This window comes from Zonotrichia leucophrys, chromosome 1A, assembly GCF_028769735.1.
Source record: "Zonotrichia leucophrys gambelii isolate GWCS_2022_RI chromosome 1A, RI_Zleu_2.0, whole genome shotgun sequence".
Taxonomy (NCBI): Eukaryota; Metazoa; Chordata; class Aves; order Passeriformes; family Passerellidae; genus Zonotrichia; species Zonotrichia leucophrys.
This window is the reverse complement of record NC_088170.1, coordinates 6156070-6182277: the sequence shown is the minus strand read 5'-3', so window position 1 is coordinate 6182277 and position 26208 is coordinate 6156070. Positions and strand designations below refer to the sequence as shown.

The 26208-nt window shown below is 43.2% G+C and overlaps 1 protein-coding gene and 1 long non-coding RNA gene across 9 annotated transcripts in view; one reads left to right on the top strand and one right to left on the bottom strand.

Annotated features, from left to right (window-relative positions):
• Nucleotides 1–26208, top strand: part of IQSEC3 (IQ motif and Sec7 domain ArfGEF 3) — a 96812-nt gene that overhangs the window by 23841 nt on the left and 46763 nt on the right. For all 5 annotated transcript variants that reach the window (XM_064736428.1, XM_064736452.1, XM_064736444.1 and 2 more), the window contains one exon: nucleotides 17004–17084. In XM_064736428.1, the coding sequence (XP_064592498.1) occupies nucleotides 17004–17084 (81 nt within the window). Of the gene's footprint in view, nucleotides 1–17003; nucleotides 17085–26208 lie in introns of those variants that run through there.
• LOC135459962 (uncharacterized) lies at nucleotides 1354–24564 on the bottom strand. 4 transcript variants are annotated; one of them, XR_010443130.1, is made up of 4 exons: nucleotides 24508–24564; nucleotides 16408–16565; nucleotides 15461–15580; nucleotides 1354–1916 (listed from the first exon to the last, which is right to left on the bottom strand). It is a non-coding gene; the product is annotated as an uncharacterized LOC135459962 (long non-coding RNA). The 4 variants fall into 4 exon arrangements; XR_010443128.1 differs by having other exon boundaries at nucleotides 16408–16568; nucleotides 24508–24553; XR_010443132.1 differs by lacking the exon at nucleotides 24508–24564 and adding an exon at nucleotides 19220–19322 and having other exon boundaries at nucleotides 16408–16568.

The window sequence follows — 26208 nt, the reverse complement described above, 5'->3', positions numbered from 1 at the left end:
CAATTTCCTCGAACCTAAAACCAAAGACAAGGCAAAATGCTAGAACAACATGGAAGGAGAGCAAAAAGCTCCTTTCCATTCTATGCACATGGTACAGCCTCTTGCTTTCATCTTCCTTCCTCATCAAGCACAGAAGAGGATAAACTTCATTATTTCAGGGCTGTATTTTGTTTGTATGAATTGCTTTACAAGGAGAAAATGTCTCAAATGCTTATGTGGAAATTTGTTGGTATTTGCTCCTGTTGGCTGGCTGAAATTTCCATGTTGCTGGCTCTCCATTTTATTTTTCCCTTTGCTTGCAGTAGCTTTTAGGGAAGGTAAGTTAGTAAAAGAGATTTGGTGTTGCCTATTAGGGCATGCTGCAACTTTTCAGTTTGATCATTTTATTCTATCAACCCAAATTAAGTATATTACTTATGCTGTACCTCCTTCCTCCTGAGGTACTTTTTGCCTGAATGGAAGCAGGCAAGGTGTGAGACTCAAAGCACGTTAATGTGTGCCTTGGGAAAGGTAACATTTTTTAAGATACCATGAAATGGACTCAAGTTCTAGACAAACCCTTTATCTCTGGTTTTCTTTGAGCACATGTGCCATCTGCTTTTTTGCAGTATGGTAGAATTGATGGAGAATGTTTGGTTTAAGTAAACTGGAAACTGGAAGAGCTAATCCTAATGACACCTACACATTCTCAAAGAGATCCTCTTTTATCTCAATCAGGAAAAGGGTTTTTCTCCATAGGAAGACATTAGGGCCTCCACTTCTCTACTCTCAACCTACAAGCAGACATTTAGCCTTCCATGAGCTTTAAGGGTGATTCCAACAGAAAGGTTTTGCTTGCTTTGTGTGCTGAGGAATCACTGGAGGTTCTCACTGCATTATTGAGGTTCTTTGTTATCTTCTGGAAAGGAGGAGGCTAGTTTAAAGTCAGTGAAGCTGCTGTTAGCAACAAGTGAGCAGCACGGGTCAGCTTCATTCCTGTCCTTGTGGTTTATTAGTGAGGTGAACCCTTTCATTCCAGTTCATTTTGTGTTGCCTTTGCTATTTGCAATGAATGGCTTGCTTTGCTCAGCCTGTAAGCCCAGGTTTACACTGCTCAGGTTCAAGGCTTTTCAATGTGAGCAGGTTACACAGCATCTGCAGCCCTAGCAGAGCAAGAATAACACCTAATCCACAGACACAGCATAAAGCTTTTGAGACATTCATACTCTGCTTCAACCCCAGTTTAGGTTATGTAGTACAGCACCAGGACTCAGATGCCATTGTTGTCACAGAGAGGTGCTCAGTTCTGTTCCCTGTGCTGACTACCCAGTAAAGTAACTTTAGGGAAACGTTAGGGGAGCTGCTGGGCAGAAGTGATTTGCACTCTGTACTATGGGAAGTTTTTTCCTTATTTAAAGAGTCTTTTTGGTCTGCAAAGTATCACAAATCAGGGCAGAGGAAGGAGCACGGGAAGGCTAGATTTGACAACGACAAGCTTTAGCAGTTTAGTGTAGGTCGTTTCTGTCTTTTAATCAGCACACAGCTTTTTCACTCCCTGACTTGTTTAATTCTTTGTGCCTGTTTCTTTCTCTCCTGTGAAATGAATTCTTTTGGCTCCTGTTCAATATGGTGTTAAGTGCCTACTTAATCCTTTGCAGTAGTTTAAGTTGCTGAATAGAGGGGAAGCTTGGGTTATTGCTTAGAAACCAGGACTGAGTTGTTAGAAAGTAGGAACCTCATGCCACTGCCAGGCTTGCCGTGTGGCACAGGACAAATTGCATGTCCTGGTTTCACTTCAGCATCCCCTGTGTGCACAGATGAGGGTCACTCATTCCCCTTGCAGGGGTACCTGAGGTTCTGCCAGTGGGGTTTGAGAATGCTGCCTTTGAAGGATGAACATTGTGGCTGCTGGATGGCTGGGCACGTTGGACAGCACTCTGTGGGGCAAAAAAAATGAATGAGTGGGACTGTGCTTTGTAACAAAGGGAAGACAGTCTCTGAGACAGCTTTTGAAGCCAATTTCTATACATAATTGTAATAGATTTTAATTTAGACACAACACAAGGTGCCACAACTTCGGAAGTGAGAGTAGGGGCTGAATCAGGCAGATGTACTGGAACATTCCCAGTGCTGTCCCAAAGCCAGCACTGAGATGTGGAACTGAGAGCCTCAGATGGAGAGAATCACATACTGTGCTTAGCAATCCCATTTTCTCTTTGAGGCAGTTTAGGTGGAGCAGTTTGACTTACAAGCACTGTTTGGTGAGAGAACTCTCAGGAGGGCAGTTTTAAATTGCTTACACATAATTCCTGTTTTTCCAGCAGCTCAAAGCAGCAAATATGGGTGACAAAACAACTTTCTCTCCCAACAGGTGGAAGATGGAGCCTGAAAAGAGGCAAGGCTTGTAAGAGAAAGGCCAAGGAAAACAAAAGCAGAAAGAGCATTTTTCTTGTCTCTGACAAAGACTGATATTATTTTTGGTGTTTTCTATGTTTTGATGATTAGATCTGTAGAGATGTATGACACTCCAAATGCAATGGTACAATTTGCCAGTGGGAATACTAAGAAAAAGATGTGGAGGCTTAAATTCAGATCCAGCTTAGCACTTTTTGCAGTTAAGATTTTGTTTATTTAGAGCTCATTTGGGAAGGGAGAGAGGCACAGGTTCAAGTTCCCACTGATTCAGAGCAAAGATTTTCCTCTCCAGTCACTCAGAATTAGGCAGAAGAGGAACACAGGTCACTCAGTCTTCCACATGCCATATCAAAGATTGGAAAAGCCTGTTATGCAGGTCATTTATACAACCATCAGAGGTCTCCTTTTGGCCTTCTGCACACTCCTGAGAGGGTGATGTAAGACAAGATACGAGATAACTAAACACAGAGATCATCCCTAGTGCTCTTTTCCTTTCAAATGGAATTTAGCCCTGCTGAGAAGTTCAGAGCTGACATCACTGTGGTCTGAGATTTCCTGTTTACCTCAGAAAACAAGCACAGCACAGGCTGTGGTGGCTCAGGCTTCCATGGAGTGCCTCAGCAAATCATCATCACCTCTCACTCAAAGGGATGCACCACAGGAGCACGGGGCTGTGCTCCTGCATCCACCATCCCTTCCCTCTTTCAAAGTGACTTCTGCCCAAGAATCGAAGGTCTTTCCAGACACTCCTAAATCATGTTCCTGCCACCCACAAGAGGTTCACTGATCTCAGTGAGGAAGTGGGGCAAGCACTTATTTTTTCCCCTGAAAGTGATGTACTCACCCACCACCTGCCACTGCCAACTGTGCCTGCTCTCAGCATCAACTTAGTGGGACACAGAAAGTCAGGTAGGACATGGTAACACTAGCACACAGACTGAAGAGACATTAAGTGGGACAGATGACACCTCTCTTGGTTGTGTTTCAGTCCTTTTGAGGCTCATACTGGATGAGATTGGCTCAGTTGGTTGGAGCATGGTGTTTGTAACACCAACTCCCACATGGGCCATTCACTTAAGAGTTGGACTCGATGATCCTTGTGGGTCCCTTCCAACTCAGTGTTCTATCATCTAGAAATAAATATTATGTATTGTGCATTGTATGTGAGCCATGCATTTTTCAGAACTGTATGCCTTTCACACAAAATCTGTCTCTAAACCCATGCTCTAGAAATATTCAGGATAAAATCATTACCAGCACTTAAGATCAGGCTGTCAACTCTGCCTGAGTAAAATATTTCCATTTGAAAGTGTTTTGTTACAAATGTAAAAAGATTGAAGACAGGGAGGACAACATAGGCACTGCTATGAGAGGTTACTGTGTGAGAAACCATATTGTTTATTGATTCTCCCACTTGCAATGGCAATAAATGACATTTCTCATGCTACAGTCAGAAGAATAAGATCTGTTCAAAAGTAAGAAGAGCCTTCATTTGCATGCAGATAGTTAGCATTTGAGTCAGGACAACCCTTAAGAGCTGAATTGGCTAGGATTCACTGCATGAGACTTGAAATCAGATTATATACAAACTCAGTGGAAATACTGTTTTAGTGGGAGCTGGAGGAGATCCCAGATGAATAACAATCAGATTCCCTTTCAACCCTTGCTCTTGGACAGCTGCTTCTTTTGTATGTGCTGGGAAAGATTAAAAAGTTTGGAAACAGTATCCATATGGTGCCTCATCACAGTTCTGGGGCGTTCTCTGTCCTTCTCACTGCACAGAGGTGCTGGCAGTTTAGTGAGGCCAAGCTTTGGCATTCAGGAGTGTGATGTTAAAGGATTGTGTATAGGCAGCCAGGGTACATTCTGTTTCAATCAAACCCTCTCTGCCTTGGAAAAACTTAAAGGACAAAGGATGATTAGATGTAGAATCGATGCCTACACAAGCAAGTAGGTGGTCAAAGACACTGCAAGCTTTATTTACCCTTCTTCAGCTGGCATATTGACAGCAGTTATTATATGTTTCCTCTGGAAAGAGTAAGAATTCCACAGAGGCCTCTAAACTCCTCCCTTGGATTCTGTACCTTGGACTCGACGTTGAGGTCTTGCTGTGTGTCATGGGAAAATTTTCAATCCTCTGGAATCCTTACAGATTTGTTTGGTAATGGGGAATCTCTCAGTACATATATGTTCTCCTTATATTTTATTTATGGGATAACATCTAATATGGTTAACCTTTGCTGGAATCTCTGATCCTGTGAAAAGCCAACAGCTCCGTGCAGCACCTTAACAGTGGTACTGAAACATGCAGTGGAGTCATGGCCAACAGATACACCCCATGGCTGATGCAGCAAAAAATCCCTGTTTTTTCTTCTACTGATGCCTTTTATACAATTCAGCACTGCTTTGCCGAGAGAGTTGAGCTGTCCTATGGCAATAATAACTATGTGATCTCAATAAATGCTAAAACAGTGTGGTCCATTCAAGTGAGGTCTAACCACAAGAATCCAATCTGTAATGCAACCTGTTCAACAAGATGGGAAATTCTGTCTCCATCCAACTGAGAGTGGGTCACTGTTTGGAAGTGAGCATGGGAATAGAATCCAAGTCCTGCTATCATAAGACCTAATGAGATAGAGCCTTGTACTTAAGTTATTTCAAGAGCATAACTTTGGCAAGGAAAAATAATTGCTATTCTAAGATCTTGCAGGTTCCAAAATAACATCCTGCTAGAACATCACAACGTGCTCTTTCACTGAGCCTTGTCTGTACTGGATCAAAAGTGGCAATATGATCTTCACTGCCTTAGTACTGTATTAGAGTAGAGACACTAGAATAAAATTGTTATGGCAGTGGTTGTTCCTAGAGATAAAGGAATTAAAGTAGCTAGTTATGAGAGCATAGGAACAGGGTCTGAAATGTCTTATGTATTCCAGTTATTCTGGCAAATTACTTTGGGAAAAAAAAAAAAAAAAGATGGTGGTCTTCAAAAAGCCTAAAAGGGTCAGAAAATTCAATTGTTTTGCTCAAAAGCATAAAGCCAGATGACCCCAGGTTGGGTGGGAGCGTTGATCTTCTGGAGGGCAGGAGGGCTCTGTAGAGGGATCTGGACAGGCTGGATCAATGGCCAAGACCAATGGTGTGAGGTTCAACAAGGCTGGGTCCCCTCCTTGGGTAACAGCAACCTCTGCAGTGCTACAAGCCAGGGTAGGAGAGGCTGGAAAGCTGCCCATTGGAAAAGGTCCTGGGGGTGCTGCACCAGCTGTTGAACGTGAGCCAGTGTGCTCCCAGGTGGCCAAGAAGTTATTTTTTATTAAAAACTTATTTCGATGATGTTCTTTTTCATGGGAGAAGCTTCACTGTCTCTTTTGCCCAGCTCTGGGATCTCTTCATGCACCACACACCTTTTATACCACACAGCTGCTGCCAAAACTGGAATTTCCCCCATCACACAGGTTCCAAGGCTAAACCTGAGTCTAGGCAGAATGTGCTCACCACAAGAATCAAGAGTTCAACAGCTCCAAGTGCCAAAGCAACCACAGATGCAGATACAGCCACTGCTGCTGCCTTTTCCCAAGATGGGAAATACCATCACATCCCAGCGTGCAGGGTCTGGAACCATCACTGATGTGGCTTCACAGCTGAAGTGTGAAAGCACAAATAGCACTGCCAGATTCTGCTGAGCCTCATGGTGTCAGCTTATGCTACAGCCCTGCTGGCACCAGGGTACTGAAGCAAACTTGTTAAATCTCAGTTGTTAGAGGAGATTGCCCAGCTGTGAGTACTGCAAAGTTCAAAAAGTCTGCATCAGCCATCTTGTTTCAGGAGCAGAAGCATAATTAATCCCACAGCTTCTCACTCTGAATTCTAGTAATTGTTTATGAAACTTACCTGAACTATCTTTGCAGAAATCAGGCTCTTGCAATAGAGGAAAATCTCTTATGTTTATGTTTCCAGAACCACACCTTAGAGGTATTTTTTTCCTCCAAATACAAAGGGCTTCAGCACACAGTGTGAAGTTCCAAGCTTCATTAAGTAGAGAACAGTCATGGGTTTTGATGTGAAATGCTGAGCAAGTTCAGAGTCCCCACAAGGCACAAGTCAGCTGGAATAAGGCACTACAGAGATATCCAGGAGTGCAGTGCAGTACAGTAGCCCACTTAATTCCAGGTGATCTGTACATGTGGTTGCAGGTACAAGCTGTACAGGTTCCCATACTCATCACTGACTGAAGCACTGCTCCTTTGGCCAGATGTATATCTATAAATGAGTCTTAACCAACATTGGTATCCTGCTCTGAGACAGGGCATGGATGAACAATTACTGTATACAAGGCTAAGAAGAGCTGCCTTCTCCATTTTTGTGGCAATTTTCCCCCACTTTTGCTGCACCAGAAAGAGTATAAAATAATCCAACTCCTACAACTAAGACCAACCTAAACTGTCATTGTCTTGATAAATTGACTTGACAGAACACTGTATGTCCTACTAGTTATAAATCTCAGGAATTATTGAACAGTTAAGATGAGCAAAGGGAACAACTTTCATACATTTTCCAAATCTTAGAACACCTCATTAATTCCATCTGTTCTTCTGCAACCCTAGCAAGGTCACGATTTTATAAAGCTGTGAAATCTCCTCTTATCTAAAACCCAAGTATCTGTGATGGCAATGTGCTGAGCATTCAAGTTGTGTCCTCTCCCTGTTTGCCTTGGTGCCAAATGGTACTTTCTTTCCAGGGCAGCTACTTATGCAAATACAGCTGCTCTTGGTGTCAGCCAGCTGCTGTGTCCACAGCCAGCCTCAAACCCTGCCTGCTTTCCATATGCCAAGGCCCTGGTGGAAGCATGTGGGTGTGTGTGGAAGGAAAATGGGCAAATTGAATTTCCTCTGAAGCACTGGTGACTATTGCTATCTGTCCCCTGAGGCACTGGAGTCAGCTCTGCAAGTGGGCCTGCACTTTTCCTCTGTTCTTCTCTTTACCACAGCACAAGCAACTCAGCTCTCCATCATTAGGGAACAGCAACATTTAGCTTGGGTATGCCAGCAGGCAACCTGTGTCCAGTTCAGGAATTAGGAATTCTCCTTGTGGTCGTTCCCCATTAGGAAATCACTTTCAGTTTTGAGGTCACTGATGCAGCAGCCCCAGCTACCTGTAGGTGTGGTAGTAATTGGGTTTCCAGAGCCAAGATCCCAAACCAGAGCTCTAAAGCCCTCTGCAAGCCAAGCCCTGACCTTCCTCTCTACAATCAATTGTAGGATTGTGTTAGAGTTTTGTGTCAAGCCTCAACAGCAGAGCTGGGGCACCTCAGCCTTTGCCAGCATAGAACAATCCTGAGAATCCTTGGTGAGTGAGCAGAATAATATCACCACTGACATTTAGTGCATCAGCCCAACGTGGTAGGAACGAGCTTTTCAGCTTGTCGTTAGTTGCAATTCACTGTCCTGCTGTGCTGGTATCAAGGGTGGAGCACAGAGCTGCCTGAGGGGGCTCAGAGCTGCAGGGGTGCCAGCAGCACACCTGGCCATGCAGTGCCAGCCAGGGGACAGCTCTGCAGCAGACAGAGAGCTCAAAGGTGAGCTGTGCATGGAGCTAATTTGCATGTTTATGAGATTCTGCATTACTGAACAGCACTCCTTCATTTACTTTTGTGTCATTCTCTCATGCTAGGGACACTTTGATTTGAGCCTCTGGAAAATTCCAGGGCTTTCTTCCCGTACTAAGGGGTTAAGCAGGAGTGAGGAGCCAGTAAAAAGTGTAAGCTTGATTAAAAACAGATCAAATACTCAGTTATAATAAAAATCCTTTTACCGAGTCCAATTCTGACACATTCAAAGAGTAAAAATAATTTACTCTTACTGAGGAAGAGACCTAAATTCCGTTTATATCTCACAGTCCTAGTAATTATGAAAGGGGTTGCCAATTCCACAAACACAAGCCTTTTGCTTTTTTTTTAGTGTTCATACATATTGGCCCAAAATAGGAGAGAAGAAAAAAGGTGTTTGCTCTGCTAGCAGAGCATTCAGGCAGAGTGCTGGTTCTGGATCTCTTCAGAAGGACCACAAACTCATTGGTATGAGGCTGACAAACTATAATTATTATATGAAGTACTGGAGGGGATTTGGAGCATGCTTATCAGTGTAATTAAAAGTGAGCTTTTGCCAGCTATTTCCATTTTATGTAGTTATAAATCTATTATTTGAACAAAGGGCCTCTGCATAGTACAAAATAGAAGAGGTATGAAAAGATGTTTCAAACTGCAGAAGATCTCTATCAGCATGCATTTGCTGACATGTAATTATTCCATTACATATATAACCTTTAAAAATGATGATATTGTAGTTGGAAGTGAGGGATGTTTTCTTGGAAAAGGTTACATGTTATCTTGGAAAAATAGCTTTCGATTAAGGAATTATTTGACACAGTTTCTGTTTATGGTAATTATTTAGCTGAAATTATTTCAGGAACTTACACAAACTCCCCCTCACACATGCTTTGGATTTTTAGCAGCTTCCTAGTTGTGATATCTGAAGTATAGTTTTGGCTACAACTTATGAAACCCCTGCTCACTGCAGTGAGTGCTGCGTGTGTCACCAGAGGATCCTGCACAGGATCAGATGCACACACACACAAAATATCAGACTGCTCTTTATACAGGAGCTGCTTTTCCTCAGTGCCACCCCTCAGCCTGTGAGCAAGCCAAAGAAAAGGATGTTGTGGCTTGTCTAGCACCAAAAGCCATCAATGGTTTCCACCACTGAGAGGATCTGAAGAGGCTGAAGGTGCACATTGCACTGCACAGCCCTACATACAGTGCTTTCTCCTCCCATGGCCACTTTGGCCTCTTCCTGTTTGTGCTTACAGGTACCAATCCAATTAGCAGACAGCCATGCCAATTTAAATGGAGTGAATGGACTCCCAATTGACATCTGATTCAACAATATTTCAGGAGATGCAGGCCCCCAATCCCTCTAGCAGCTAATGACAAACTCTCTTCTCCCCAGGAAGGTTTTTCCCGAAAATTGATTATCAAGTACTATCATCTTCCTCATTCCTATTCCTACTGTCTCTCAGGAAAGAATAGCAAGAAAATAAACTTCTGAGTGAATCACTTCCACTGGGCACATAGGAGAGGAAACCTGAGAAGCATTCCCCATAAACCCAAAGAGTATTTCATCAACAAGTAATTCTGTAAGAGACACCAACACAGCAGCATCAGAGATATGAGTACCCCTCTAGCTTTTCCCAGGCCATCCAAATGTCACATATTGGAATGTTTTGTCCCACCCAATTTAAGTACTATTTCCAAATCCCTTCAAGCTGCTATCTTTTATGAAGGCACTGCATGTGCATGCAATACATTACATTTAATTACTTTAGGGATCTAACTTTATACAGTAGATATTTGATCTTAAGTTTCCTCCTATGGATGATTTCTCTCATCTGTCTCTGGTTATAACAGAATTGGTCCACAGATAAATTGAGAGTGAGTTGATCCTCCTTAGTTCACCTTGGTATTTAATCCCATCATAGCTGAAGCATCAAGAGCCACAAAACTGCAAAATTAATGCCCTAACTAGCATGAGAAATGCTGAAAGTGGGCCCAAAACCTGGCCCCAGACTTTGCTTCTGGCTGTCACAAGGAGATATCAGTCAGAGAGGAACCAGAAGCCAGTCTGGACTCTCTCTGCAGTTGATTCCTGAGCACATCCCATTCCTTTTCACACTCTTGGCCATTTCCAGCATGTAGGAAAACCTGGCAGTTAACCCAACCAGACCTGGTGGACTTAGCAAATGGATGAGATTTCCTTCAAGTGTTTCTGGGTAACAAAATGGACTTAGGAGCAGCAATTTTCATGGAATACAGTGACAAGTGGCATCTTTATGTCAAGTAGCCTGTCACAAAGAGAGAACTGTGTGTTTAGGTCCATGGCAGAGGAGCAGACCCTGCTGAGCCATAATCTGAGTTCATTTTCACCATTTACCAGGCACATTGCTGGCTTTGATCCCAACAGTGCAACCTTACATTAAAGAGGGTCTATCACTTTGTGCTCAGACCCTCTTTGTACACACCCACCTGTCTATTGGTCATGTTCTTTGCACTGAAACTGGTGCAAAACACCACAATTTCTCTCTGAAATCCATGCACCCATCTGCCAGTCATGCCACATTTTTCCCTAAGAATATCTTCAAGGTAAAAGTGAAGACGAACAGGAGAAATCCCTGCCACTTATATGGGCTAAAGTAAGCTGAGAAACCAACTGTTCAGGAAGATATGGCATTAATCTCCCCATCCCTAGAAGCAGATGGTGATAAATGAATGGCACATGTGACATATCAGTTGTAGTCACCCAATGAGTTAACCAAAAAGAGATCAGTTCACAGCAGCATTGGCTCAGCCCCTCTTCCTCCAACACAGGAAATTCCATGTCCCCAGCACGGTGCTCTGTGCTTATCCTTGCAAGCTGTGCTGTTCTGAAAGCCCCACAATAGCTCAGAGACACACATTTGCGTCACAGTGTCACGCTGGATTGTCACTTTCCCAACAGGACTGTCTGCATATGGTGTTTTATACTGGCAAGGGCAAGTTCTTTTAAGATATTCTATAGGGTCTCTAAAATAGACATATTCTAGTGAGAAACTGTAAATACTCTAGCAATGGGAATGCCATCTTCATCCCATCCCCAAGCACTAAAAAAAGAAATTTATAGTAATGCTGTGCAAAGGATGTATGACTTAAAATCAATTTTTGTACCAAAAAAAGAAGATGATTAAGCAGGTGCTAGGTAAGTTTTAGAGGATGAGTGCTGATCTTTCAATAATCAAATTTATAGAGAAACATAATGGAAGAAGACATTTTCTCCAACACTCATGAGATGATCAAAGCAAGCCAAGTTCCAGACTACAAAACATATTTGATTTTTCATTTTTGGCAGGCAAGCAGAGAGAATAGATGCTCCTGGCAAGTTCCCCCCACTCTTCCTCCCTCCTACCATGACTTTGAGTGGTGAAGAGAAGGAAGAACAGCTTTGAGAATTCTGAAGAGCTGTAGAATGACAGGCACTCAGGTGGACTGAAAGAGGGGCTACTGATCATCCTGGCTAGGCTGGGCATGTCTCTGTGTGTTGTACATTTTTCCATTGTGCTGCCATTTTGCAGTGAGGTTCCTTCATCAGTTTGCTTTTGTTAGGCAGGACTGTGTTCTGGAATTTACACAGCCTCAAGACACATCTTCATTTTTGCCATGCAATTAACTAGATATGGAAGCCTCTGGAGGGTTATAGGCAGAACTAGACAGGCATTGGTCTGAAATAAGTTATGAAAATGTTGATCCCTGAATCCCAGTGACACTCAGGTTGGGATTGTAGTAGTTGCTGGGAACGTAAAATAAAATTATAGTGATGCCTAAAGCTTTTTATATTTTTCATATATTTGTAGCTTTGTTGTAGCTCCTATTACTTTACAATACATGGTTGTAGCTCCTATTACTTTTACCTTACATTTTCCCTTTTCCTTTACATTTTGGAACAGTAAGCTAACCTAACTACATTCCTGAAATACTATGTAGCCTAATTCCAAGAAGAGGCCCAACGACAAGGACGTTCTGTTTTCCAACCAGAATCTGGAAAAACAAAACAAAGTGGGGAAAAGAAGCCCCTGGACCAATTCCAAAGGGGAAATACCCAAGGAAATATTACCTAACCAACTACTCTCCTAATTGGACAATATATATAGGTATACTAATAAACTAACCTTATAAAAATGGTAGAATTACTGTACCACGTGCAGGTTTTGCCATATTGTGTACCTGAAGGCTTTCAAGTAAAGGTTTGCTTTCATATTATCATTCTAACATTGTTTGGGAAGGTTTGTTCTATTTCCAGGCAACAATAGCTTCAGGCTTGTTGCACTGCTACACTTCAATATCTTGGTTACTAAGGCCCATGCCCCTTAACACAGAATTTTCTCAGTCAATCACTTTTGTGGTTCTGGTTTGTTTTTCTGAGATAGCCAACATCAAATGTTCAAGAGGAAAGAATAAAAATGAGCTATGGGCTTTCTAATGCTGATAAGTTTGAGTCCTACACATTTGCTTTGGGAAGGATCTGCATTAAGTACTTTAATAGGATAATCTTTGAAGTGTCCAGTTCCTGTCTGAATCTTATCAAATTCTTGCTGTCAACAGTATCCCATAAGAATGAGAAGGCCATCAGATTTACAGGAACGCAATGAACTTAAATTCCAGAAATTACTTTGAATTTCTTTTTAATCATGTATGTTTCCTTTCAGTACGAACCCTGCCCATACTCAGCTGCCTCCAAAACGCTGGTCTAATGCCCTACAACTGAGATGATAGCTAAAAAATTTTGTGATATTCTGCAGTGAAGAGTGAAGAAATGGGAAGAAGCAGCTAGCTGTTAGACAGTACTTTTGGAAACAGTGTCTTTTGAGATCTCATTTCAGCTCTCAGTATTAGGTTGACTGGAGTCAAAAATAGATCTGTCACAGGAGGCAGGTGATAGAAGGAGTAAGGTCTGCAGCTAACCTTAGCTAGGTTTTGTCACAGCTCCATTGGTAGAAGCAGCATTGGGAGAGTCAGAGGACTGCAACTGGCCTGTCATTAACTTACCAATGCTAAACAGTTGCTGTTTATGGTTTTCCAGCGCTCATCTTAAGATAACAGCCAGTAAAACTTATCTGAGATGACTTCAATTCTCCTTTGACTCTTCCTGCCTTTAATCTTCCTCTCCTAGGCCATGATTTTCTGAGACTCCATCTGTTCTCTTGGCAGCTATCTCAAAAAAGGCAAGATAGAGACAAGTGGCAAAAGACTCCAGGAAAGCTGAGATTTCCAGCACTAAAACCAGTGACTTTTGGTCAAAGTCTCTTGCTTTTCTTCAAAATGTGGAGTTTTAAAGAGAAATAAGAAAGGCTGCATGAGCTGGATGAGTTATTTACTGACAGAGCATTGCTTGATTCAGCATTGTCAGATTTCTAAGAACTGCTGTGTGCTTGGGCCAAGGGCAAGGCTGCTGGATATGCAGTAGGGCTCAAGGGTCAGAATCCAGAGGCTGGTAGGTTCAGGCAGTGGGGTAACCCAGAGGTCCTACAAAACTTGCCAGAGCAGTGGGATGGATGCAGGGGGGCTGCACCATGGTAGAGAGAAGTACACTCTGTGTACTCATAGTGGGAAGAATTTTCATTCTGTCTTGTTTTGGCATTTCTTGTAGTCTAAAATCATTCATGCAGAAAAACACAGAGCTTCTCTTTATCTTTGGGAACAGGCCACACAGGATATATGTTTAATTCAAGCTGACTGCTGGAGAGCAGGGAGCACAACCATTTTCCATATGCTCTCTGGAGGTTTGCTCTTGTGGGGTGCAGGAGAACAAAAATAAGTTAGGTAGGTTTGTTTACCATAATACAGCTCTCAGCAGATGGGCATCTCTATTTCAAGACAGCTCTGATCAGAGCTAAACTAGTGGGCACTGATGTTTAGGGGGCAACTTATATGGGCTAAAGTAAGCTGAGAAACCAACAGTTCAGGATTGTTCAGGACTCTATTCTGACTGAGCAGAAAGCCCCAGGCACTTACATGTCCAAAGGGAGGATACAGGATTAAGGGAATTTTAGGAAAGTTTTCTCCATTTAGCCCTGTGATGTGCAAGCTACAGAAACTTTACATTTTTAGATCTCAGTTGTTGTTCCCTCTACAGTGCCAGTTTTTAAGAAAGAGGAAAAAAAGCTTATCTCCTTGGGATCCACGGATGAAAGACCAAGGCAGCATCAGTCATGGAGCCCCTTTTCTGCACAGTCCAACTTTCTGAGAAGCCAGAAAGGTAGAGCTAACTCCTGAGCTCACTAGACAGCTTGTGTTAGCCAGGAGGTTTGGCACAAGCCTCCCTAAAGTTCATCACAGAGCAGGAATTGCTGTGGCTGGACAGTTCATTCACAGATACCCCTATCGAGGCTGCAGGCAGCTGGCTGCATGACACCTCTTGTCAGGAGCAATGTTAAAGACAACTGAATAAAATTCAGTCAGCTGTTTTCTCTCAGAGGAGAGAGGGCTAATGTTTCAATTGACAGCATGGGTAACTTCTTAGCCAAGCTATCTCTGCATTTGAGATAGGTCTGGACTGTCAAATCCTTGCCTCCGGAGCTTGCATCCCAGCTAGATGGAGCAAGGCACTGACAGGCTCAGGCTGTTCTCAGTCCTCCCTTTGCATCTGTGCTCACCCTTATCCTCTGCTGCTCCTCCACACTGGCCTCAGTGCTGGCAGCAATTACCCCAGCATGCCTGCTTCTCCTCTTCCTGAGCCCTTTCCTCTTTTGTGCCACCCAACTCACCCAGAACATATTTTCTTCTCTCTGGTTTTCCCTTCTAAGCTTTCATCAGGATGCAGCCCAAGAGATAATAATTTGTTTATTTTTAAAGCAATAAATTGGAAAAGAACAGTTCAACAGTATCCTGGTTGATGGGGAGGAATTATCTCCACAATCACCTGCCTGATCAGCCTACAACAGTGTGTGTTTAATTTCAGTCTTTGCAGTGGTTTGAGGAAGGCAAAGCAGAGAATGTACAGAAAGATGTGGGCAACATTTTTCAGTACATCCTCCGCTGAACCCACCCTCTTAATTGGTTGACCATTGCCACCTACCAGAAGTACTTAAAAAGAAACAAAATTACAGATCCACACTCCAAAGTAGTGAGTGAAGTTACATTGCCTCTTTCTATTTTTCAAAGGCAAAAACAAGACTCATGCTTTCTAGGTTTCATCTCCTCAGAGGCCACATGTTCAAGTTATGTAGCCTGGCTTATGAAGTAAGACTTGTTTTAAAACACTACAAAAAGACAGCATAGAAAGGAAAAGAAAAAACAAAACAACAAACCATCATCAAAAGTATTACCTTGACTTATGACAGACACTAAACATCTCAAGGCTCACTTCAAACATCAGACGTGCAAAAGCTGACAACACCACAGGGTGATAAAATCCAGGTAGCCACCAGACACTACAACCCTGGCAGGGCCTCTTGAATCACAGCAACAAAAATAACATCTTACCTGAAGACTTCACAGCATTAGGAACACAGTTGCTTTCCTGAAGCACTTCCTTGGGGCTTAGAGGTGGCAGTGAGGCTCTAGGACACTTGCCTTTTCCACCCAGATGAGAGCTGCTTTCTCCTGGTAACAATTAACACACAACCTCTTAAGGTGGGAATGGGTCAACTTTTCCCACAGGTTAACCCTCTCCCTGCTCCTGTCTGGGTGCTATGATGCAAAAGTGAGGGCTTGGATTAGAAAAATGTCAGATATGAGCAGGATCAAGAGATGGCAAGAAAGAGGAAAATGAACAGAAGTAGTCTCCAAGGCGGAACCCAGTGGTGTATGCCTGGGGATTGCAAAAGAGAAAGAGAAGCTTTTATAGCAATTGGATAGAACTACTGCTAATGTGCTTTTGCTTTGTGTGATTGGTCACAAAACTTTTAAAGTGAGTTGTAACATTAAGTTCTTGGTCTGATGCCTGGGATGTGAGCTGCTGGCATCTTCCCATTGACAAAACCATGGAATGAGACTGATGCTGGAAAATAAAACAGCTCAAGGCTCGTTCCTAGCATCCTGTCCCATTCATGATTTGTACAGAGCCCCCGGCTGGTGATAGATATGGAGAATAAAAAGTGGCAACCACTTGGTAACAAAGCACCAAACCAATGAAGAGCAAGGAGACCCCAGACCCCAATAATGCTGTTGATCTGTCACATGAAGTATGGGAAGCTTAGGTCAATAGGATATAATTGTCCAGGGATTTCTTTTTTTGGGGTCCCTCTTTTGAGGCACTAAGCGCCATAACTGATTTCTTGCAATAAACTGATCTAATGGAAGTGAGAGCCCAGTGTCTGAAATTTCTGTAACACTAGGATTTCTAACTTTGGATGAAATCTTTTGTCTTTCTTATCTAATAAACACATTTTTAGTGTTTTGTTTTCCTGTTTTGCTCAAGTAGATTTTACCTTTTTTTTGCTTTTCTCTTCTATGGTGTCTTTCTCTTGTCATGGTCTCAGTTCTCCTACTTGTGGTCATCCTGTCAGTTCTCAACTGCTATTCCTGATAATCCCCAGTAGTGACATGCTAAGGACGTTTCTGTGCTCTAGGGAGCTTTACAAGATATCTGCTGAGGTAATTAAAAAAAAAAATCAACTACTTTGCAATAAGAAACATGCACAAGAAAACACATTTAAGGACATGTTTCTGTCCCAAAAGAAATAGAATTGTAGACAGACAAAACTGTTTTTCATGACATGTATGGGATTGTGAAACAAATGCTGTGAGAAGGAAAACTTTTGGTTTGTGCACTTTTGCCCCATTCTCCACAGGTTGACATCAGCAGCAGAGCAGGTAAGGTAAGGGAATAGAACTGTCAGCCCCCTTCTCTCTGCTCCCCTCCACCTTGGAGTAAAAAATGTTCATGTAATAATAATTAGACTACTCTTTCAGCATCACTGGGAGTCACTGTCCCCTTGGAACAGCTCTAAAAATAGCATTGTCCCTTGAGCCTTCTGCTGAGTGAAGGGAGCCCTGACCCACTGTGGTTTGTTTTCTCTTACAGGAATGAAACTGTTTTACACCAGTTCTGTTGCCCAGCAGCTGACACAGAGCAGAAGCCTTCATCTCCAGACTCCTCACCAAGGTGGGAAATTGCAAGACCTTTATTTTTTCTACCTCTTTATCATCCATCACTGATCTTCCTGCCCCAGACAAAACTCACCTATTACACATGCCAGTCCTCCTCCATCCTCCCCTCCATCCCATGTTCCCAGCATTGCTGTCCCTGTCTTTTCCCTCCCAGAGATTCTTGTTTGTACTGTGGTGTAATTGCCTGCAAACTCTGTCAATCCCCACTCACACAAAATGTTTTTTCAGCCTCTCTTCAAACATCCACTTCTGTTGACCCACATTCATGCTTGTACCTCTTCGTACTGTATGTGACACTGACACACACATGCTTCTCTCTTCTCCTACAAATTATTTATCTCATGCTATGAGGTTCCTGGACACACACATTATAACATTTTAAGTACAGCAAAAGTCACCCAAAAACCTCAGGGTTCTGTCACACACCCTGAGATGGGGTGGGGGGAGCATTTTTACTTGTGTGAGCTGGGCACAAAGAACAGCTACAGACAGGTACTATTAACTTTCACCAGCTTGTATCCAGTGCAGCCAGGTGTGGGGACACAGCAGTTCTCAGCTCTTCCTCATCAGGGAAAGATGTCAGTGCCAAGACCAGGGGTCCAAAGAGCTTCAGAGGTACTTGAGATGCATATACAGCATTTAGATTCCACACTTGGCCTTGTCCCTCTGTTCTTGCCATCTCCTTCCCCTCTCATGACTTCCCACCCTTACCTCTTACAGACCTGTTTTCCCAGGCCTCATCACCCATCTGACAACAGCAAAGAGGTTTCTCTTTAAAGATGTCTCTCATTACACTGCTAGACTTTTACCTCTGACCTTTGGCACCTGTGTAAAGGTCCTGAGTTACTCTGAACAGAACTGGGTAGCTGAATTGCAGTAGTGAGGCTACTGCATTTTTATAATGTGTGACACAGTACTCTATGCAGAGATAAAGATGGTTGAAGCCACTGTGGCTATTTGAAGGTGAGAAACAGGCAGAGAGTTATTAAACTCACTGTTTAGCTTTATGATAGCCATAAAACACCTCCTAGTCTCTGCCAGGTCTTGCAGTCAGCCATGGGCCTCCTTCATGTCCAAAGTTACACATACAATGCAGTGAGGAAGGCAAAAGAATTTTAGAGATGGAAAAACACAGAGTCAGCATGGAGCTGATATCCATATGGTGTTCTGGAATGGCTCAGTAGGCTTCTAGGAGAAGCACATCCTATCATTTACAGAGTCTGTCACCCTGCTTAAATCATGAACAGGTTCCCCATTAAACCAAGGCAGAACAAAAGTCAGTCAAGACTGAAATATGTGGGTCAGACAGCCTGAATAGGCAATCACTTCCTGGGTAAGCCAAGCATATCCCTAAATAAGCTCATCAGGGCTCCTGGTGGGAGAGCCTGGTACACAGGGGCTCCCTGTGCAGCTCTTCTGTGTCCCACTGAACGGACAGCTAGTCACAAGTGGTGCTGCTGCGAATTCTGATAAACCAGCTTGGGTTTATTCTCTCTTTTCCCCTTCTGATGATTTCCCTAAATGAGATAAATCCTGTCAGAACTGATGCCACTAATAACCATCAGCCATCTAGTTTTAATTAGAGTTTGCTTCATTAATGCCCCAACTCCTCTCAGCACAGCAGATTAAATAATGTACTTGCAGCTCATTTACACAAACCCCCAAACTGCAAGGCTGAGCTGCAATCCTTTAATTAAACAGCCTGGCTGATCCCTACCGCTGCCTTGGCTCATCAGTCTAAGCCGATTAAGGAGAATAGGGACTAATAAAGAGCATAAACAGGGAAGTGACTCTCAGCTCTTCAAGGGACTTGGCGATTCCAGTGGTGATCAGCTGCCTCCTCCTCCCCTAGCAGGAGCTGTACCTCAGCCCACATCCCTTCTGTCTGGGACCTGCAAGAATGGTTCTGTTTTCAGCAGAAGCCCAGACTCATCTTGTGGGACAGGAGTCCTTTGGGAGACTGAGGAAAAACACAGCAGAGAAGGAGAATAAAGGGGCATCAAAACAGTGACATGAGTGGCTGCATGACTGCAGGAGATACCAGCAGCAGCACCCATACAGCTCAAGAGAGGGACAGGAAGAGAAGTAAATGCAGAGAATTGTTGTCATCTTATTTCAAAAGTTCCATACCTTCTCGGTGATTTCTCATAGGCATCTCCTCACAGCACTGACTCCTTCTTCTGCACAGCCAACAACTGCAACTCTCTTCACAGCACAAGCAACAAACTCCAACTCACCCACTCTTTGGACACAGCTGTGGCCTGTTAAGGGCAGGCCTGTTCCTAATCTTTGGTAATTAGCACAGCTGCAGCTCCTCAGAGGTGAGATTACCTTCTGCACTATATTTTCTTACATTCTATCCCTCCACAGAGAATAACAGTTGGAGGTTGAATGCCAGGAACAATCTGGGACAAAAGTTTGTCTCTGCTTGTGGTTTGTGATGGTCATTGTTGTTCTTGTGTAGTCTTCCCTAACATTTATCTGCAGGATTTCTCTCTCTTTCTTTACTGCCAGATAAAACTGCCTTGGCTTCACATGGATGGGAGTGATTAGGAACATGTCAGTGTCTAACCACTCAACAGAAGCCAGCTCAATGAGGTGGTTCAGATTATTCCCACTCATCTTGTTCTGCTTTGCTTCACTGACTGCCACAAGCAGAGTGAGCCCCCTTCTCTCCTCCCAAGTGTGGATTCCTTGTGGGGAAGTTGCATCTCCATGAATTTAGCAATGCAAATTTCCCACCTGGCTGCTTAGCTGGGTTGCACCAGCAATTAGCAAAACTGGTGCTGTAGGCCATGAATATTAAGAGACAGATTTGATCCCAGATTCTGCCAAAAAGCTCAAAGCCAAAGTGTTGGATGAGGTGATGGTGGCAGCAGCAGCAGGCAGATTTCTCTTCCTGAACTCTAAGGGCTTTCCCATAGCAAAGGACAGGATAAATCCTTCACCATTGTCTCCACTGGACTTGTACACCACCAGCTTCATGACCATAAGCCATGTTGCATGTTGGGTTTCCATAGGGGATGCCAAATATCTGGTTGAGTGACATGAAGAAACTCCAGGGATGGCAGCAGGACCTAACCCTGCTCCTTTACTGAGGTGCTGATTAGACTCTAATTTAGCCAAACCCTGTAATTTCATAAAGCAACGGCTCTTTTTCTCACTGGCTTTTGCCTATTAATGGCAGGGTTTCATTCTAGGGACTTGAATAGCCTGGTAATTGCATTTCCCACTTCTCCCAGTCACATAGAGTGAAGGCTGGCATCCCAGAACAATGACCTTAAAATGTGTCCAGCAGCAGCCCAGTTCTAACGGGATTACAGGCCATTTTCCTTTGTGTGAGGTAATAGGGCTGAGATTAGAAAGATTTGTTTCTATTAGAGTAATGAGAGGAAATTATGGAGTCACAATTGGAGGGAACAGTATATTCATTCAGTTGCCTTTCATACGCTTTTCGGAGTCTGCCTCTGTGGTGCTGAATAGGAAATCAGCAGAAAATCACCTCTCCTCCTGTGATGGGAAAAGTTCTGCAGAAAACTTTAAGCATCAGGGGCAGGTCTGCTTTGACAATGGACTTGGGAATAGCACTAGAGTGCTGAAGCATTGTGGAAGAATTGCAGATGAGACCTGACCTGCTTTTAAGGCAAAGACAGTTCTCTCAGGAAGAAAGAGCAATCTTCCAGAAGGCCTTGGGTGTGTACTTGGAAGAAGGGCTAGGATCTGAAACATCTTTGGAAAAGCTGGCTCTGTTCATATTTTCCACACTTTCCAATAGGGAGATGCTGCTTAGATCAGGGTTAAAACAAGATTCCTTCCCACTAATTTACAAAATGTTTACTTCATGATCATGGACCAATGAAATTATAATTTAATTTAGTTTAAACTTTTAACCCCTGTGGACTAATTTCTGAAGTGCCTGCTGGATTTGTCACCATTGGCTGCTTCCTGGCACCAGTTAGTGGTAAGGAGACATGTAAACCATTGGCTACTTCTCCAAGCCATCTTTCCTTGTATTTCTGGAGAAATTCCTTCTTGCCCCACTTGTCACTTGCCAAAGTTCTGAAATGGAAATGTGAATTCCACCATTCTTGCTGGAGGAAGTTGGTTGATCCATTTTTATATGTGGGAAGCTGATAAGTAGATGGACAGATTTTGGACAGTTTGTTCAAACATCTTTCTTGATAGCTCTCTGAGCTACATGAGTACGCTGCACCCTCAGCAGCACATGCTTAAGCCCAAAATTTGATTTCATTTACTTCTGGACAACTCTGTCTCTGACTCTTCATGTCTCTTTACCTGAACTCTGTTTCCACTGAACATGCACTTGTTCTTTGTCCTGTGAAGTCATGTTGGAAGATGCTGGCACAAAGGGCCATGAATTTTATCCACTGCACAGTCACAGCATCACATCCCTCTTTGACTCCTCACTGTTGCAGCCCAGGAGCATCTTCCTTCTGCTACAGCTCTCCCTTTGCCCTTGGGTCACTTTAGGTTCTCTAACAGTTAGATCCTCCTGAGAAATTCCCAAGACCTTGTCTGGGTTGTCATGGCTATGTCTCTTAAGGCTGAGGCCCATGAAGCTGTTGAGAACTGAACCACTCACCAACTGGATGCTTACTCTGGACATTACTGAAGCACCTTGATAAACAGGTGGATGGATGGTGGCTCTTTAAGCATTGCAGTTAAACAACTGAACTACTCAACATTTTATCTGAACTTGTGAAAGATTGACCTTGCCTGAGAGGACAAATGCAAATCCAATTAATGAAATAGGAAATTATAATTTCTGATTTAGGATTGCTGGCAGGATATTGTATATAGAACCTGGAGGTCAGTGCTTCATCTCAGCTCAGAGCTCTTCCATGGCTTTGGCTCAGGTGTGAAGCATGATGATGATTTTAGTCTGTATCAAATCAGATCTATAATCTTCCACTTAAATAAGCCTAACAACTCTGCCTAATTGGCCCCCAGCTGGCAGTGTCAAGTGCATATTCCTAGAATTAGTGCACCATGGAGGCTGAATTCTTCTCTGATTCTCAATGAGGAAGACTCCAATTCAATCTGAACAGGATGTGGACATGCCAGAGCAAAGCAAGCCTCTACATTCAAGGTCTTGTGTACTCTAAGGACAAATGACATACACAAAGCTCACAGTCTGGCTTCTTCCACTCCCCCAAAGTCCTCCAGAGCACTGCTTTTGAAAACACACAAGTTGGAGCAACATTTCTGCTTTGCTAGCACATCCTGTTTGTGCTTCTCATTTCTTTTTCTTATTGAGGTCATGGGCACAAAGAGAAGATTTTTTTTATTGCTTCTTAACAGCTCATCACTTATTCTTCCATCCCCATAGACTTAATAACCCTGTTCCAGATAGCACCATTGGAGATTGCAGGAAGCTGCAAACAGGCAGACATGGGTCGACAAAGTTCACATAAATATTCCCCCAGCTCACAGCTTTCAGAGTTTTGATTTCAGTCTGACACAAAGATGTGAGCCAAGAGTAATGTCTAGACCCAGATTTGAACTCAGAAAAAGCTTGGGAGTGAGCAGACTCCTCACTTTTTATGGGTGTTTTGTACAGTGAAGACTAGCAGGTTCAGTTGCTTTGCAGGAGCCTAAGTCCAGAATCACAAAGATGTTTAGTGAATGTAGATTTAGGGCAAATATGGAAACACTTAGAATTATATGCAAAAAAATATTTTAGAAAACATCCCTAACATCATAGTTACCAACAACCTTGGGAATCTCTTGCAGGGAGGTATAGTTGGGAAATTTTCTGGTACTATGACCTGGGAGGAATGGCTCTTTCTAGAAGCATCCAAAGAAACAGGAGGCAAATTTCAGATGCATTGTCCCAGTCATGTAAAGCAGCTCCACCAGGACATTTTGGCACTCTCTCCCACACAGGTATTTCCCTACTCCTCTCCAACAGCTGGTGCAGCTACTTTCAGGCAAGTGTGGAGAAGTAAAGTGAGGAATAGACTGGTTCTTCAACAGGAAAAAAAAATACTTCTGGTGGAATCTGGAGGAGTCTCCCTGTCACAGTAGTTGCTTTCCTTGCTGCTATCAACACCTTTCTTTAGGAAAGTGGAAGATGCTAGGAGAGACAGGCTGAAGAAAACACTCTTGAAGTATCCTATTTTGAAACTGCAAAGATGCCCATCAGACACATTTTCTGAGAACTTGAAGCTGTATCCAGTTATTGCCTGGCCACATGTTCTTCTAGCTCATTATTTTCCCCTGTTGCTTATGTGGGTCCTGCCCTTGAAGAATTCCAACCTGGATTCAAGTACTTCTCTCCCACATGTGCCAGTACTTGCTGGTTTTGGGCCATGGTGACATGTGTGCAAGGGGTTAAATTATAGCCAATTTTACATCTGTGGGAGCCACATTCCTCAGCTGTTGAGATCAGGTAGTGGCATTAACACCAGGCAATTCACTCTGGCTTGCAGATAATCCACACGTTCTCTCTCCTATACTGCAAAGAATTTCTTGTCCGTGCCATGGCAACTTTTTGGTACCAGGGGAATGCAATATAAACACCTGCTCTGTCCTGTGTTTTCTGTGTGATACTGCTACAGACATGCATGGGAAGAAGCTGTGCCAGCCTTGGAAATCACCCTGTATCTAACACTAGAAAATGGGCACAGATGCTTTGTAAAATGACGGCAGATGGACGATGGTGGAGCTCACACCATTCACCCTAATCTGCTGCTAATATCATCTGACCTGATCTGCATCAGTCAAGATGCACCCACCCCCAAAATGGAGCCATTCCAGACCTTTTGTACACCAAGGTGTGCTCTGTTGAACTTGACAGGTGTTTTCTGTGGACCCTCTGTCCACATGCTTGTTAGTGGCTTTCAAGACAGAGACACATAGAGGAAAGAGATGGAAAAGGGGAGAGAGACTCATCCCAACAAATGTAACAGTGCTACCGTAAGAAAAATGGATGGCAAACATATTATACAGAGAAGAGTAATGGGAGAAAAGGAGTAGGAAAAGCAGGAAGATAAAAAAATAGTGTAAATGAAAGAAGGAACTGCAGGGAACAAGAAAATATGAGCAGAAGATAAATGAGCAGGGCCCTTGTCTGGAATAATCCTGTTCATGCCAGCATTCATTGGCTGTGACACCATGAGACTGTGGCCTTTTATTACACATTTGCTTATAGTGTGATGCCAATCCAAAGGCCTTTATCTTTTTGGTGCTCTGCAACACTAACTCACTCCTATGAAGGTTCATCTCCTGATCACCCCTATGGAACAGGCTTTGTGCTTGGATACACTAAGCTCTCCCTTTGGAAAAACATCTCTGTGCACTAGAGTTCCTTCTCCTGCATGTGACCCTGGCAGATTTTAACATGCTTCAGTGTTGTCATTATGTTACAAAAGTTCTGTATTGCTAGAGTTCCATACCTCCTTGACGTTTCTTGTAGGCAGCTCCTCTAGGCACTGACTCTCCCTTGTCCTCACAGCAGCCAACTGACTCCAATTCCCTCTCAACCAACCAATCCATTCTTTTATAACACTCTTCTTACTGGCTACAGCTGCAGCCTGTTGAAGTCAGGCCCATTCCCAATCTCTAATAATTGGCTCAGCTGCACCTCCTTGATAGAGTAAGATTACTTTCTGTACTACCTTTATTTTCTTATATTGTATCCCTCTACACTTCAGGAAGAACTGAAGAGTCTGAAATGCTGAAGAGGAGCACACTGTACAGCTGCTCAGGCCACTTTGAGTAGTTCTGCAAGGAGAAGTAGATAGCTGAGGGAGTGCTTGTAAACAAGTTGGGAGGTATTTTGGACTGCCATCTCACCTGATCAAAAACTGCAGAACAGCTGGAGACTACTCCATTTTCTGTGAGAAAACATCATCCTAAATAAAAGCGTCATAAACAAGATCTGAGTTCAGTGAGATTTTTCTTGTGAGACTGTGAAACCTAATTCTGGCCACATCACTTGGAAGTGTGTTCCACTAAGTTTTAACAACTTCTGCTTGGCACATCGATTCTCTAGACACACACCTTTAGATTGTAGCATCATCCCCCTGGAAATGAACTGCCTGGTGATTAGAGCTGTGTGTCACCTTTGTTGTGTCCCACACTGGTATGGTGCTGCTTCCCTGTAAGCAGGTTATGATGCTGTTATTGCTGTCTGTGTGTCTGGGTTGACTGCAATCTCTCTCAATTCCCTCTATTTCAGAAAGAGGGAAGATGGAGATAGGCAACCCTGTGTATACACTGCTAGTGCATTTTTCCACGTGCCTCCAGAGGTCATTGGCAAAATATAAGCAATATATAACCAAAATATAACCAATTCTTGTCATTTCCCAGAATGCACTGATGTGAGAGGGTAAGTGGAGATGCACAAACCAGAATGGTTCAGAATGGTGTTGTGAAAAATATTGCTGCGCTGTTACAGCACAACTGAATCTGATAAGGATTATACAGAATGTGCTAAAATAGAACATATTGGGCTAGATCCTCCACTGGAATAAAGGCATTTTTAGCACCAGCCAGGATACTGCTCAACAACACAGTAGGATTGGTTGAGTCTAGGAAAACTTTATGGTTTTTTTATGATTTTGCCCCAAAAGTTCTGTCTGAGTACAGAGAATAGGGGTAGGAAAAAATTTCCATTCCTCATAGGTAAGAAGAGTTGAGGTGCCATGGGGAAACATGAGCTTGTGTGGCCAAATGTGTAAGTTGCTAAGTCATCCTGTTTTCCAAATGGGAATTTTAAAAAGACAGAAAAAGAAATGGGGCCTCAGGGAAGAAATGTGACATGAAGTGGATCAGAGTGTAAGGAAGCAGCAGAGGAAAAATAGGTTAAAAACTGGAAAAGTAGAGCTTTGTGCCTACTGCATAAGGCTGTGGGGGTGGTCACTGCACTGGGGAAAGGAGGAGGGAATGCTAACCATGCTGTTTCTATCTTGGTCTGCAGCCAAAGGGCAATGCAAGCCTCTAGATCTGAACACAGTGGCAAAGCTAAAATCTGGATGAAGCTGGTGAATGCTGTTTGCATTGTCTGTATTGAGGGGGATGGTGATTTATGGCTGTGTTCCTCTTTATGTTGAGGAGAAGAAGGCTTCTTTCTGTTTGGTTTGACACAAGCAGTG